The following is a 14376-nucleotide window of genomic DNA, read 5'->3' as shown; positions in this document are numbered from 1 at the left end:
AGCTATTTTGTGGGAAGAAGACCTGTGCTACAAGAAATGCTGAAAGAAGTTCAATCAGGCTCTGGGGAAATGAGAGCCTTTTGAAACACAGATCTACAGGAAAGAGTGAAGAGAACTATAAATGATAAACGTGTGGGTAAATATAAAAGGTAGTCTTATTTCTTGTCTTATTTTATTTAAAAGCCACTGACAAAAACAAAAATTATAACATTGTATCATATGGCTCACAACATATATACAAGCAAAAAAATTGTAAGGATCTTTCATTTTACACAAAGTGGCACAATATTAATTTTGAGCAGACACTTAAGAATTTGTACTGTAATCTCTAAAGCAACCACTAAAAATAATACCCAGGAATATATCTAAATAAGCAAATGGAGGCAAAAATAGGATATTTTTGTTTTAATCCAAAAGAAGGCAGAGAAATGAGAAACAGTAAAACAAAAAAGAATTGAGCCTAATAGAAAACAAATAGTACAACGGTAGACTTAAATCTACCATATGAATGATTAAACTAAATATAAATGGATTAAACATTTCAATGAAAAGTCAGAGATTTTTCAACTGGATAGAAAATCAATAACAAATTATAGGGTATTTACAACACAAGTGTTTTATATATAAAGATACAAATAAGTTGAAAGTAAAAAGGCAGGAAAAGATAACACTTCTAAATAGCCCATAGGTTAAAGAGGAAATCACTAGTGAAAATCAAAACTATTTTATAGTGAGTAATGTTATAAGCACAACATGTTGAAATTTGCAGGATTTGGCTAATATGGTGCATAGAAGGAAATTAATAGCTTTGAACATCTTTAAGTGGTTATGCTAGAAAAAGGAGAAAGGTTTAAAACCAATGATCTAAGTTGCTACCTTACAAGGCTAGGAAAATGAAAGGCATATTAAGCCCCAGGAAATAAAGACAAAACAGAATGTAATGAAATAGAAAAGAATACAACAAATAATAAAGAAAGTTAACAAAGCCAACCATTGATTTTTTGAAAAGGTTAATTAAACTGATACAGGTTGATCAAAAGAAACACACACACACACACACACACACACACACACACATACACACACAGACATTATCATTATCAGAAATAAAATAAAAAATATCACTATAGATCTCACAAAGATTAAAAGGATAAATGGGAATGTTACAGACAACTTTTTGCATAATAAATTTATAATCTACCTAAAATGGACAAATTCATTGGGGAAAAAAAAACTTATCAAAAGGTATACAAGAAAAAAACAGACATTCTCAATAGCCCAAATATGTAATTGAATTTTCAATTACAAAAACATTCCCACAGACAAAAATCCAGGCTCAGATGGCTTCACTGGTCAAGCATAACAAACATTTAAGGAAGAAACACCACCAATCTCACACAAATTCTTTAAGAAAAGAAAGAAGTAGGGAACAGTTCTCAACTCATTTTATGGAATCAGCATAACTCTGATATCAGTTCTTGAAGGGAAATTATAAGAAAACAAGATTTCTAAATAAAATCGCTCAAAAACACAGAGACAGTGATTCTGAACAGAATATTCACAAGTAAAATCAGCAAAGTATAAGAAAGTATATTACATCACAATATCCCAAATGGGATTATCCCAAGAATGCAGGCTGAATGCATTGATTCAAAAATCAATGGAAAAAAAAAATAAAAAACTGATCAATATAACTCAACACATTAACAGAATAAAGGAGAAAAACCACATAACTATAGCAATACATGTAGAAACAATTTGAAAAATTCCTTACACATTTATGACAAAAGTCTCTCAACATATTAGGAGTAGCAAAAGTAGAAGGGAACTTCTTCAATCTGATATAGGGCATCAATATAGAAACCAACTAATACCATACTTAAAGTAGAAATGTTAAACATTTGGCTCATTATATGGAACAAGGCAATTATGAAGTTCAAGTACAGGTAAATCAGATCTATGGCAACAGAAATCGGAATGATGGTTGCCTATTGGAGTGGAGAAGATATTGAATGGAATAAGGCAACAGAAGGGAGCTTCCTGGCTTTATGGAATTAATCCCTATCTTGATTTGGAAGCTGATAACATGGGTGAATACAATTGTTAAAATTCAAGTTGTCCACCTAAGATGAATGCATATATATATATATATATATATATATATATATATATATATATATATCCCCAATAATAAAAGACATGCTGCACTATCATTTATTAGTGCCTGGATTTTCCAAATGGCACTGGTTTACCATAAATGATACAATGCATGGCCACAAAGCAAAATAATGTGGAAACCCAAAGTATTATCCAGCAAATCTCATGTTTGGGGAAAAAAGAACCCTAAACGACAGTTTTTTTTTTGCTGCTTTTCCTTTACAAACAGAAGAGTAAAGCAAAAAAAAATCTTTGGGAATTCACGGTCTATCCACAGAATAGGCAACATGGGAAGTATATGCTGATGCTGACTGATTGATCATTCTTATTCCACGCTGAGATTACCTAGCTGAGAAGATAAGAATCCAGTGCTGGCACACGGCTGTAATGGATCTTTGGGGGAATTCAACTGGAGTTTAGAAGAAAGAAGATTATCACGTTAAATTTAAGTTGAGAGTATTCCCGGCACATTCTGAAATGTCATGTGGTTTCTAGAGGACCGTATTATTTTTCCTGTTTTCCTCTTGATTCATTATAAACCAGTATAAATGAAACCTCAAAAAACAGTTACTTGCATTTAATTTATGGATAGCTTTCCTCTGTGGTTCAGTAGAGCAAGTTCCTATTTCTTTATCTTCTCTATATGGCAAGAGCATAAAGCTCTGGGCTATATGAAAAATTTACATTAGGAAATCACTCTGATGAGAGCCCCCGGGGTTGATGGAGTGGATACTGCCTTCTAAGAGAAACCACCCTATAAAGGCTTTATTTAGTAATTACATAATTGGAAGCCCTGCATAGGCTGCTGCCTTATAGTAAATTAGGCTTATATGGGAGAAAAAAAAAAAAGGGGGAGTACATTGCTTTCTTAGTACACTTTGAAAAAATTCAGGGCTTTAATTTACCAACTCACACCAATGAGGACTTATTGTGGGGCTCCTGCATAATAAATCAGAAAGAAGTGATCTGACCTGATAGGCAAGTCAGCTCTCAAATGAAAACTGATATCCCTCACAGCATCTACCATCTTCTTTGCCAGTAAAACATGTGTTTCCTGTTATATAGGACCATCCCTAACACACAGGATTTAACATTTGGTAGGTACCCAATAAATGAAGAATACATCAATGTCAGTTCCACTAAATAAAAGAGTTTTATGAATCATATTGCATTGAGTGCTTGCCAATAGTCACTTGCCTTTTTAAAGTCCAGCATGCAGAGCTTGGCTTTTTCTCCAAATTGCCACTTGCACTGCATATTAGCATCATATAACTCTCCCGGTAACTTCTCAGGATACTTGTATTCCTTCATGGGCTTTGGCTGATCAGCAAGGCATATAGCTTGAGCAGTGCTGAAACAAAGAGGAGATGTGCTTCTAGTGACTGCCAAGAGTTAGCAAACGATGGACATTTGATCATGCTTTTTTTCTCAGGCAACTTATCCTGTTTAGAGTAGAGGGAAAAATTTTCTCCTGTGGCCCAATATGACATTTATCTTAATTATATTGAGATACAGAGGCCACATGTTCTGAAATCATTTATAATGCATTTCATCTTTTCCAGGAAAGTGATTTGTTCTTCATTAGCGTTCTCAAACTTACCATGGGGAAAGGTGAATTGAAAAATTATGACCAGATGTTTGATGAGAGAGGCTCCTATTGCAGACATGCTGTCTGTACACTTCTTGTCATGAACAATTGAAAGATGGAAATGGACATTGTAAAAATCAAAACACAACTGCCCTATTTCAAAGACTGGAGTTTTTTTTTTTTTTTTTTTTATTTTCTAGGCTGGAGGACACCTGCACATTAGCTTACAACTTCCAGAGGTTCTTTACAAAACAGTGCAACCATTTCCACCATCAGTGCTCAATGCTCAGGCTGATTTCTGGCCATAATCACAAGGGAAGGAGTAGATTAACTCCACTAAAGTTCACTGGTAGATGGTCAAAGACCAACTAATTATTCCTTCCCCCACAAAAAGAGTATTCCCTTTCCTACCAGGGATTTTTTTAGGTGTAACTGTTGCATTTGGGGTGAGGGCAAGTATTTTACACCTTTTATGTTTACAGATAGCAAATAAATCCTTCCTGGAAATTCTGATAAGCCAGAAAGATTGTAATCACAGAAAACTGATCAATGATAAATATGCTCATGCAGATCCCTAAAGCCCAGAATTCTGTACTTGAAAAACCAGCAAACACCACCAAGAGAAAATCCAGCCATGATTATTCTGATGTAGGCCCTCAACTAACGACCATCAACACAAAATAGGAGGCAGCACCACTCACCACGGACAGCAGAAATGTGGACAAGATAACTGCTCCTGCACATAAGGAGGCCAAAGCCTTCTAAGCAGCACAGCCTAAATCAAATGATTTGGTGACTGCTAAGTGCAGTGCCTGACCCTTTGTGGGTGTTCCAGAAATGATTTGTCTATTACGGCTACTACGATCATAATTCAAAGCTACATTCACAAGTAAAGGCATCCAAATAAATAAATAATTGACAATTGAAGACAAAAATGTCTGCTTTTACCCAGGAAGATCTGGCCACTTTGGAATTCCACAATGGCTCTCAAATGACTTCTATACCCAGTTAGATATTACCATTACCTCTCTAAGATTAAGTCAGAGTTGGAATATTATTCCCAATCCATGGAGAGAATACTAGGGTTTCAGTTAAATGGATTGGCCTAAGCAAGAGATTAAAAGTAAAAGAAGGTTAACAGGTTCAGGAATTTCTGAACTGTGCAAATGTAACCTGTAATTTATTATGCAGCCTTAGAACTTAATGCAAAAAGGACCCCATGGTGGGCCAGCTTGTAGCTGATGGTTCCTCTACAGGCATCAGAGACCTATCAAAGAAGGTTGGACAAGAGGGACTAGAACTTCCAGAGAGACGGGAAGCACAGAAGTGAGCCCTACATTTGGGGCTATTTTAAATCTCAAGGAATTTGATGAATCACAAACAGCTGCCAAGAAGCTGAGTGGCAGAATTGAAAGTTGTATTTAAGAGGCTGGGAAGCTGAGTAAGTTTTTACCATCTTGTAGGGCTTGGGAGATGAAATTAGAGTGCAGGGCCTGTCCTCCAGGGGGCCCTGGAGAATATTACAGGACTTTGGTTGAAGCCATGATACGACTCTACTCTCCGAGTAAGGAATACCCTGGAAGAGAGCAGTTTAGAAAGACTGAATGCAAGGTTTCTCTCAGCTGAATCCCAAAGTGGATTAAGATAAACTGCAACCTCCCTGTCTGCTAGCAATAAAGCAAATCCACTCTGGAATAAAATAATATCCAGAAATTTATTTTGTCTTTAAGTTTTTTCACAATCAAGGCTCATCATTTGTTCAAATTACCAAGTCTACTAGGAGATGAGACCAAATAACTGAAATCCAAGAGAATATACAAATAATAGAAACAAACCCATAGGAGATCCAGACACTGGAATAATTACACAGGGAATTTAAAATTATTAATAAGAAAGTAGAAGACAAGACGGAAAATTTCACCAGAAACCTAGAATGAATACATATATATACACATACATGGATACATATTTACATTTATATATAAATTCTGGACTAAAATGTACAAAGCAAATTACTAAATATACTAATATATGTACACAACCTGACAGCAGCAAGGTTTAACAGTCATTAGGCCAGGCTGAAGAGAGCAGTACTGAATTTGGCTAAAGCGTTAGTGATACTAGACTGAAGCAAAGAGAGAAGCAAAAAAAAAAAAAAAAAAAAGGCAGAAAATACAAAGCATGCTGCACATGGGGTGCTGTGAAACATTCTAACATTTATGAAATTGGTATCCAAGAACAAGAGAATAGAGAGAATGAGGCAGAATCAATATTTTCAATGAAATGGCTGAGAATTTTCCAAAACTGATGAAGGACAACAAGTCACAGATTTAAGCAGTCTCAAAACCTCAAGCAGTACAAATATACAGAAAACACACTATGGTATGTCAGCAGAATTCTGTAGAAAACCAGAACTAAAGAAAAATATCCAAAACAATCTGAGAAAAGAGACATGCAAGTTTTGAAAGAGCAACAGTAAGACAGGTAGCCGTCTTGTCAATGGAATGACAGAAGCCAGAAGACAAGGGAAAGAGGGTTTCAAAGTACTGAGAACAGATAACTGCCCAGCTAGAATTCATACCAGATGGAAATATCCTTCACAAAGAAAGGTAAAATAAAGGCATTTTTAGACAGACAAAAATAGACCATGTAACTAGGAGGCACCACTAAAACAAAAGCAACAGAAGTACACAGCAAAAACTTAAGGTGAGTAATTCAGACCTAAGGAAAATGATGATTCCAGATGGAAAAACAGAAATACAAAGAGGAGCAAAAAGCAATTTAAAGGGTAAATATGTAGGTAAACCTACATTCATAGTCACCCTATAGAACTACAACAATGGTATTTTCTGACATTTAAAAAAAAAGATATGGAATGAACAGACATACACAAAACCCCACAAATGGTAGGAAGAGGTTAGAGGTGAAAGGCTATAAAGTGTCGTAAAATTCTGACATTGCACAGCTTTGTGCAGGGTCAGCTTGACTAGGCTGAACCACATACTCCAGGATTTTCTTTCCATATGCATCAGGATAAAGTAGGCTACAAGGGCTGTTTTCTCATGAGTGTAATTCCGTAGCAAATGCATACCAATTCGAAATGCTACTCTAGGAACTGCTGTTGAAAGGATTTGTCTGATGCAACAAAAGTCCCTAATTAGTTGACTTTAAGGTTATCAAAAGGGAAACTAGCCTGGGTGGGCCTGACTTAATCAGCCGAAGGCTTCAAAATGGGGCAGCCACCGGGCCTGGCACTGTCTGCTTCCTCCTTGACTTCCTGACGGTCTACCTGTGCATAGTAAGCTCTAGCCCATCCCTTTGGGTTCCAGCCAGCAGTGATCTTCTCTGCCTTCAGACTTGGAGTGGACTCCAGACTTGGCTGGTGAGTCCCCCCAAATTCTAAAGCCAATTCCTTGTGGTAAACCCTTTTATAAAGTTATATAAAAATCTTGACTGATGCAGACAGTTTAAAAGAAAGAATCACTCATTTATTTTAGATTCTAATAAATTAAAGAGGCAAGATGTACTTTTTTAGGGTAATCATCAAAGACTCATTAAAGAATATACATCCATCCAACAAATTAACAAAGGGAAAATAGAATAATAAAGATACTTGTTAATCCACAACAGTGATAGAAACAGGGGGAAAGGAACATGGGACTGGTAGGACAAGTACAAAACAATTAAGAAAATGTTAGCTGTAAATCAAAATATATTAATAATTACCTAAAATGTAAACAGACTAAGTGTCCTAGCTAAAGGGTGAAAGGTATCAAAATGAATAACATAAAAAATGAAATAAGCCAAAGTTAATATAAACAGAAGCTGTGTAAAAAGGATCCTTAATAAATATAGGAAATAGAAAGGACGAAAATAAAAAGATATGCCATGATAACCTTAACCCAAATATATCTGGCAGAGCTATAATAACAGGAGACGAAGTGTATTTCAAGCCAAGAAGTGTACCTAAAGATAAAGGATACTTCTTAATGTTCAAAAGGGAAAATCAAAGAGGAATATATTACAAAATACGTAAAGCAAGATTAACAGAACACAAAAGAAGAAATGAAAAAAAATCCACTTTCCAGTTTATTTTTATCAGGTCAGCATAGCCTTAAAAATAAAATTTGATGAGGACATTTCAAGAGATGAAAATTATAGGACAATCTCATAAACACAAGTTAAATATTCTAAACAAAATATTACCAAATAAAATTCAGTAACTTATAAGGATAATACATCTTGACTAAATTGTGTTTATTAGAGAAACAAATTAATTCCCTACATTAATGAAATAGCCATAAAATTGCTTTAATAGATAAAAACAAATCTGATAAAGATTACTATCCATTCACAATGAAAACATTAAGCAAACTAGAAATATAAAGGAGAACTTCTGAATCTGTTGAAGTCCCTACATACCTGCAGCAAATATACTAGCTTTTGAGGAAGTATTGAAGGCTTTCCCACTGAGATTGGGGTGAGGCACAGATGTGTCCTCTCCCCCCTTCTATTCAACATAGTACTAGACGTCTTAGTGCATTAAGGCAAGAAAAAGAAATAAATGGTGTAAGGATTGGAAGGAAGAAACAGAACTGTCATTATTTGCATGCAAAACACTGCATATTAAATACAGAATAAATCAAAGCTTTAAACTGTTAAAATTAGTAAGTAAATTTAATAAGGTTTTTGGATATTAAGTCAACATATAAAAACAATTGTATTTCCATATACCAACATCAAACAATTAGAAAATGAAACTTTAAAAAAAATACCATTTGAATAGCATCAAGAAAACATCAAATACCCAGGAATAAATCTACTCAAACATGTTCAGTGCTTCTGCATTGGAATCTATGAAAACTTACTGAGAAAAGCTAATACAGAAGTAAATGAATGGAGAAACAGATGGACCACACACAGAGATTAGCAGAGTTGATGTAAAAATGTCAGTTCTCCCCATACTGATCTACAACTTCAAGGCGATCCCAAACAAAATCCCAGGAGTGGTTTTGTTTCCTTACTCTTTTTTTTTTTTTTTTTTTTTTTTGAGGTGGGGAAAGGATAGAGGAAATTGAGAAATTAACCCTAAAATGTATATGAAAATGCAAAGGGGCAAGAAGTAGGAGGTAGGGAGATGATAGTACTCAACTTTCAGAAATCATTATAAAGATTACAATAATTAATATAGAAAGGCTTTGACACAAAGAAAGATATGCCAGTTTGAATGTATTATGTCCCCTCAAATGCTATTATCTTTGATGTAATCTTGTGTGGGCAGACCTATCAGTGTTAATTAGATTGTAATTCTTTGAGTGTTTCCATGGAGATGTGCCCCACCCAACTGTGGGTGATGACTCTGGATAATTTCCATCGAGGTGTTGACCTGCCCACTCAGGATGGGTCTGAATTAAATTACTTGAGCCATATAAATGAGCTAGCAAACAGAAGGGAATCAGTGCAGCTGTGAGTGACATTTTGAAGAGGAGCTACAGCCAAGAGGGACACTTTGAAGAAAGCAGATGAGAGACAGTCCGAAGACGGCCATTGAAAGCAGACTCCTGCTCCAGAGAAGCTAAGAGAGGACAGACATCCCAAGTGCAACTAAGAGTGACATTTTTGAGGAACTGCAGCCTAGAGAGGAACATTCTGGGAGAAAGCCATTTTGAAACCAGAACTTTGGAACAGACACCAGCCACGTGCCTTCCCAGCTAACAGAGGTTTTCTGGACACCATTGGCCATCCTCCAGTGAAGGTACCCGATTGTTGATGTGTTACCTTGGACACTTTATGGCCTTAAGACTGTAACTGTGTAACCAAATAAACCCCCTTTTATAAAAGCCAATCCATTTCTGGTGCTTTGCATTCCAGCAGCATTAGCAAACTAGAACAATAGACAAGTAAACCACTGGGAGAAAACTGAGAGCCCAGAAACAGCCCCCACATTTAGGGTCACTAGATTGACCACATCAACTCAATTTATGGCAAAGGTAGGACTTCAGAGCAATGAGGAAAGGGCAGTCTTCAGGAAATGCTGTTGGCCCAGCTGCAGTTGTTATCAGTTTTGCTGCACAACAAATGGTCCACAATTAAGTAGCTTCAAAAAAGAAGTATTTTCCACCATGTGGGATTGGCCAGTATTTTTTCAGGTTTGGGTCCACTTGGCAGGGGCTGGATGGTCTAGAATGGCTCCCTCATGAGTCCAGGGTGGTGGATCAGTGAGTCTAGAGGACCCTCGGCTGGGGCTGCTCATCCCTGTTCCCCACGGTCTCATATTCTCCATCAGGACAGCCCAGGCTTCTTCCTGTGACAGCCTCAGTTCCAGGGTTCCAAAGGGCAGCAGGGAAGGGCATCTGCAATGCTGAAACACTCTGGGTCTCTGTGTGGGCACATCTGCTATTGTCCTATCAACCAAAGCAGGTCACATGACCAAGCCAAGCGTCGATGAGGCAGGGGTGGATATGCCCAAGGTGTGGGCACAGAAGGGAAAGCACAGTGGCCATTCTGCAAATGGCTCTTGCCTTCTTCCATACCATGCACAAAAATCAGCTGGTCTGCAAGTGGCAGTAAAAATTTGAGCTTGTACGGGATCACGTGGGAGAATATAGTCATGACTTTGGGGCCTAATTTTAAATGCACAAGAAACTTCATCAGGCACTTGAGTAAAGCAGTTATTGAAAAACATGTTTAAAAAAGTATTCAATCTCTCATTAATCGCCATGATGAAATACCACTTCACACCCACCGAATGGTTAAAAGGAAACAGGCCAGCTGAAAAAGAGCCCAGACTTCAATTAGAGATAAGAATGAAGCAGATCTAGTTAGGACTAGGGCAAATCTTGCCAAACGATAAAGGACGATACTGACTGTGTTTTAAAACTTCAACTTTCATGTGAGACCAAGGGAAGAGATGTTTATTTGGTACAGATCTATATTTCCTAAACAATTCAACTCATACAGTTTGTTCAAATACCATAATGACATGGAACTTCGAATAGGAAGTGTGACCTGGTAGGTTTGTATAGGTTAGTGAGAACCAGCGACACATCCCAAAGTTATTTGGGCAGAGAATAAAAATAAATATGCAGAGCCCCCCTGAGGAGCTGGGGGAAAATGCAGAGGTGTTGGACTTCCTCACCTGGCCTGGATTGTTGCCAATGTTCTCACAAACATTGAGAACTGGCAGTTTGGTATGCTGAGCCCTCTATCATGGGACTTGCCCTTACGAAGCTCATTATGCAAAGGAGAGGCTAAACCTGTTTATAATTGTGCCTAAGAGTCTCCCCCGAGTGCCTCTTTGTTGCTCAGATGTAATCCTCTCTCTCTAGCTAAGCCAACTTGGCAGGTGTACTTACGTGGGATCGGATTCCAAGAGGTGTAAATCTCCCTGGCAATACAGGATATAACTCTTGGGGATGAATCTGGACCTGACATTGTGGGATTAAGAACATCTTCTTGACCAAAGTGGGTATGCAGAATGAAACAAAATAAAGTTTCAGTAGCTGAGAGATTCCAAATGGAGTTAAGAGGTCACTCTGGAGAGCATTCTTATGCACTATATAAATAACACTTTAAAGGTTTTAATGCATTGGAATAGCTAGAAGTAAATACCTGAAACTATCAAACTCCAACCCAGTAGCCTTGACTTTTGAAGAGGAGTGTAAAGCAACGCAGCTTACAAGGGGTGATAGTGTGATTATGAAAGCCTTCCGGATCAAACTCACTTTATCCAGTGTATGGATGGATGAGTAGAAAAATGGGGACAAATACTAAATGAAAAATAGGGTGGGGGGGAATGATTTGGGTGCTCTTTTTTATTTTTATTTTTTGTTCTTGTTTTTACTTTTTCTGGTGTAAGGAAAATGTTCAAGGAATAGATTGGGGTGATGAATGCACAACTGTGGGGTGGTGCTGTGAACAGTTGATTATGCACCACAGATGACTGTATGATGTGTGACTATATCTCTATAAAACTAAGCTTAAAAAAAAACAAGGCCAACAACACCAAGTGCCAGCAAGAACCTGGAGCCATCCGACTGTTCATAACCACTTGGTGGAGTGTAATTTTGCAAAACAGCTTAGGAAAGCAGTTTGGCAGTGTCTGCTGATGCTGTACATGTACATTTATGACCCTGAATTCTGCTCCTAGGGATCTGTAGAGATATATGAACAGATATACATCAAAAGAATATTCAAGGTAACATTCCTTAAAAGAACCCAAGATTGGAAATGCAAATATCTATTGTCAACAGAATGGATTAATAAATTGTAGTATATCCTTGCAATATAATAGACAGCAATAAAATAAGTAAATACTGCTATATTTACCTGCAACAACAAGAATTAATCTTACAATCATAATATTTAGCTGAAGACACTGGATGCAGATGAGTACGTAACACCTGATTCCATTCACAGAAATTTCCAAAGCAGGGAACACTAAGTTATGGTGTTTGAGGTCTGGAAAGTGGTTACTTTTGGAGAAGAAGTGGGGGAGTGAAAGGAATGGGGATGAGGAGCATTTGGGGGGGTGTTTACTACTGTGTGTACCATCTTGATTTTGGAGTAAGATGCACTGTTTATGCTCACTGTGTGAAAGTACACTTACTTATCATTTTTTACTTTCCCTGCATAGATACTAGAAGACCCCACTCCCCCAAATAAAGTTTATATTAAATAAAAAAAACAAAAGGACAAAAGGCCAAGTTTCCCACACCAACATTTAAAGCCCCTCTTCTACTCCACTGGGCTATAAGATGTTAAAATAATATGAGACATTTTTATTTATATTATCTGTAGCCCCCGTAGTCCATTTTCCAAGTAAGAAACCCAAGGATAGTGCTTGCCACGATCCAGAAGTTCCTAGACACGAGTGATAAGACATGTCAGCCTCGCTGCTCTAATCCCACTCTGCTTCTTTCCCCAGCAGTGGCAGGGCCCACACTGAGGCTTACATTTGGGATACAGCAGAAACTACAGCCAGGCTTGGCTCCTTTGCTTCTTAAGATGAACATTATACAGCAGAGCAAGAGCTGAATTGAAATGTATTGATTCCATTATGCTTAGTGGACTCTCAGATCAAATCAAGTTTTTCTCATCAAAAATAACGGGTGGTATGGGTTAAGATGGGGGACCTGGGCAGCCCCCAAACTTCCATTTCCCTGCAGTAACACTGCTCATGTATTGATGTGTATCGATTAGACACTCGAGGCCTGTGGGTAGGCATGCGCACTGATCAGTAGGACATGATGCAAATATTTACAATTTAAATTGAAGATAAGCCCATGTTGTCATTAATTTTAGTCATGAGCTAAAATTTCCTTCAACCATAGGCCTCCCAGATGCAGACATAAGTAATCGCGATGAGGTCTTGGCCTATTAATAGGAAATGACATATTACTTTATTGACTGGGTTGGTGAATTTACTCTCAACAAACAGAGCTGTTCCAGACTATAGGAAGAATGGAGAAAAGTTGTGCTGACAGCTTCAGCCAGTTGAGTTTCCTTCTCAAACGCTTTTGTCCGTGTATCAGATGCTGTCTTGCTAATTAAGGAGGGCAGAACCATCTTTAAAAGTTGGCCATTTATCCTTACTCATTGTTGGGATCATACCCAAATAGCCACCAAATTGGTGGAGAATATAGAGTATTTCGATTACTTTGAGATCAGGGAGCCAGCAAAGAGCACAGACTCAGATTCATTAAACCATGGAAAAATAAGTATTAAAACACTATTTGTAGAAGTGTCCAATTTACAACTGGTCACCTCGAGTAAAATAAACCTTGATAGGGAATTTGACAATTGAAGTCTTTAGTGGAAAATTTATTATTTCAAGAAAATTTATTGACTATAGAAAAAATTCTTTTTGACTATATAAAACCTTATTTATTATGTGGTCTAAAAAACGAGAAAACTCTCTAAAGATGAAGTTTTATTACTGAACTGCTGCAGAAGGGTTTACTGATTAGCACAAAAACTTACAGGCTTAAAATGTACAGAATTCTTATTTGGAATGATGGAAATGTTTTGCTAATGGAGGGTAGTGATGGTAGCACAACATTGTGAAAGTAATTATCAGCATTAAAATATATATCTGAATGTGGATAAAAGGGCAAGTGTTAAGTTATATATATGGTAATAGAATAAAATTTTTAAAAAATCTATGTAACTGCAATACACAGTGAATGCAAAGTTCAACTATAGACTATAGTTAATAGTGCAATTATAAAATGTGCTTTCATCAATTGTAACAATTGTACACATCAATGCAGTGTTAATAATAGGGGCATATATGTGAATCCTTTAGCTTATGCACAATTGTTCTGTAAACACACAACTTCTCTAATTTAAAAAATGAATATACAGTTTGGCTGTTCCTGTATCATAGAAAAAAATGAGTTTTAATTCCATTATCTTAATCATTTTAGGACCATATTCTGATCTGAAGATTATAGAACATATGCAATGTCATTAAAATAAACTCTTCTCTAAATACATAACTCTTTTCTTTCCATGAATCTTCCTTTATTTCTTGGCAGTTTCAGAAGATTTTCTGGACTTGTTCGTGATGCTGATTCTCACTACACACCCAACTCTGTATCCTCTCGTTTTCCAGGTTTTCAGAGCTTATT

General features: G+C 36.9%; 1 protein-coding gene across 3 annotated transcripts in view; it reads right to left on the bottom strand.

Moving 5' to 3' along the window:
• The window catches only part of ADAMTS16 (ADAM metallopeptidase with thrombospondin type 1 motif 16), a 196113-nt gene that overhangs the window by 100385 nt on the left and 81352 nt on the right, over positions 1-14376 (bottom strand). For all 3 annotated transcript variants that reach the window (XM_037799413.1, XM_037799411.1, XM_037799412.1), the window contains one exon: positions 3355-3508. In XM_037799413.1, the coding sequence (XP_037655341.1) occupies positions 3355-3508 (154 nt within the window). The remainder of the gene's footprint in view (positions 1-3354; positions 3509-14376) is intronic.

This window comes from Choloepus didactylus, chromosome 11 (assembly GCF_015220235.1).
Source record: "Choloepus didactylus isolate mChoDid1 chromosome 11, mChoDid1.pri, whole genome shotgun sequence".
Lineage (NCBI taxonomy): Eukaryota > Metazoa > Chordata > Mammalia > Pilosa > Megalonychidae > Choloepus > Choloepus didactylus.
Note: the sequence above shows the minus strand (reverse complement) of the source record. Positions and strands in the feature narration are given on the sequence as shown.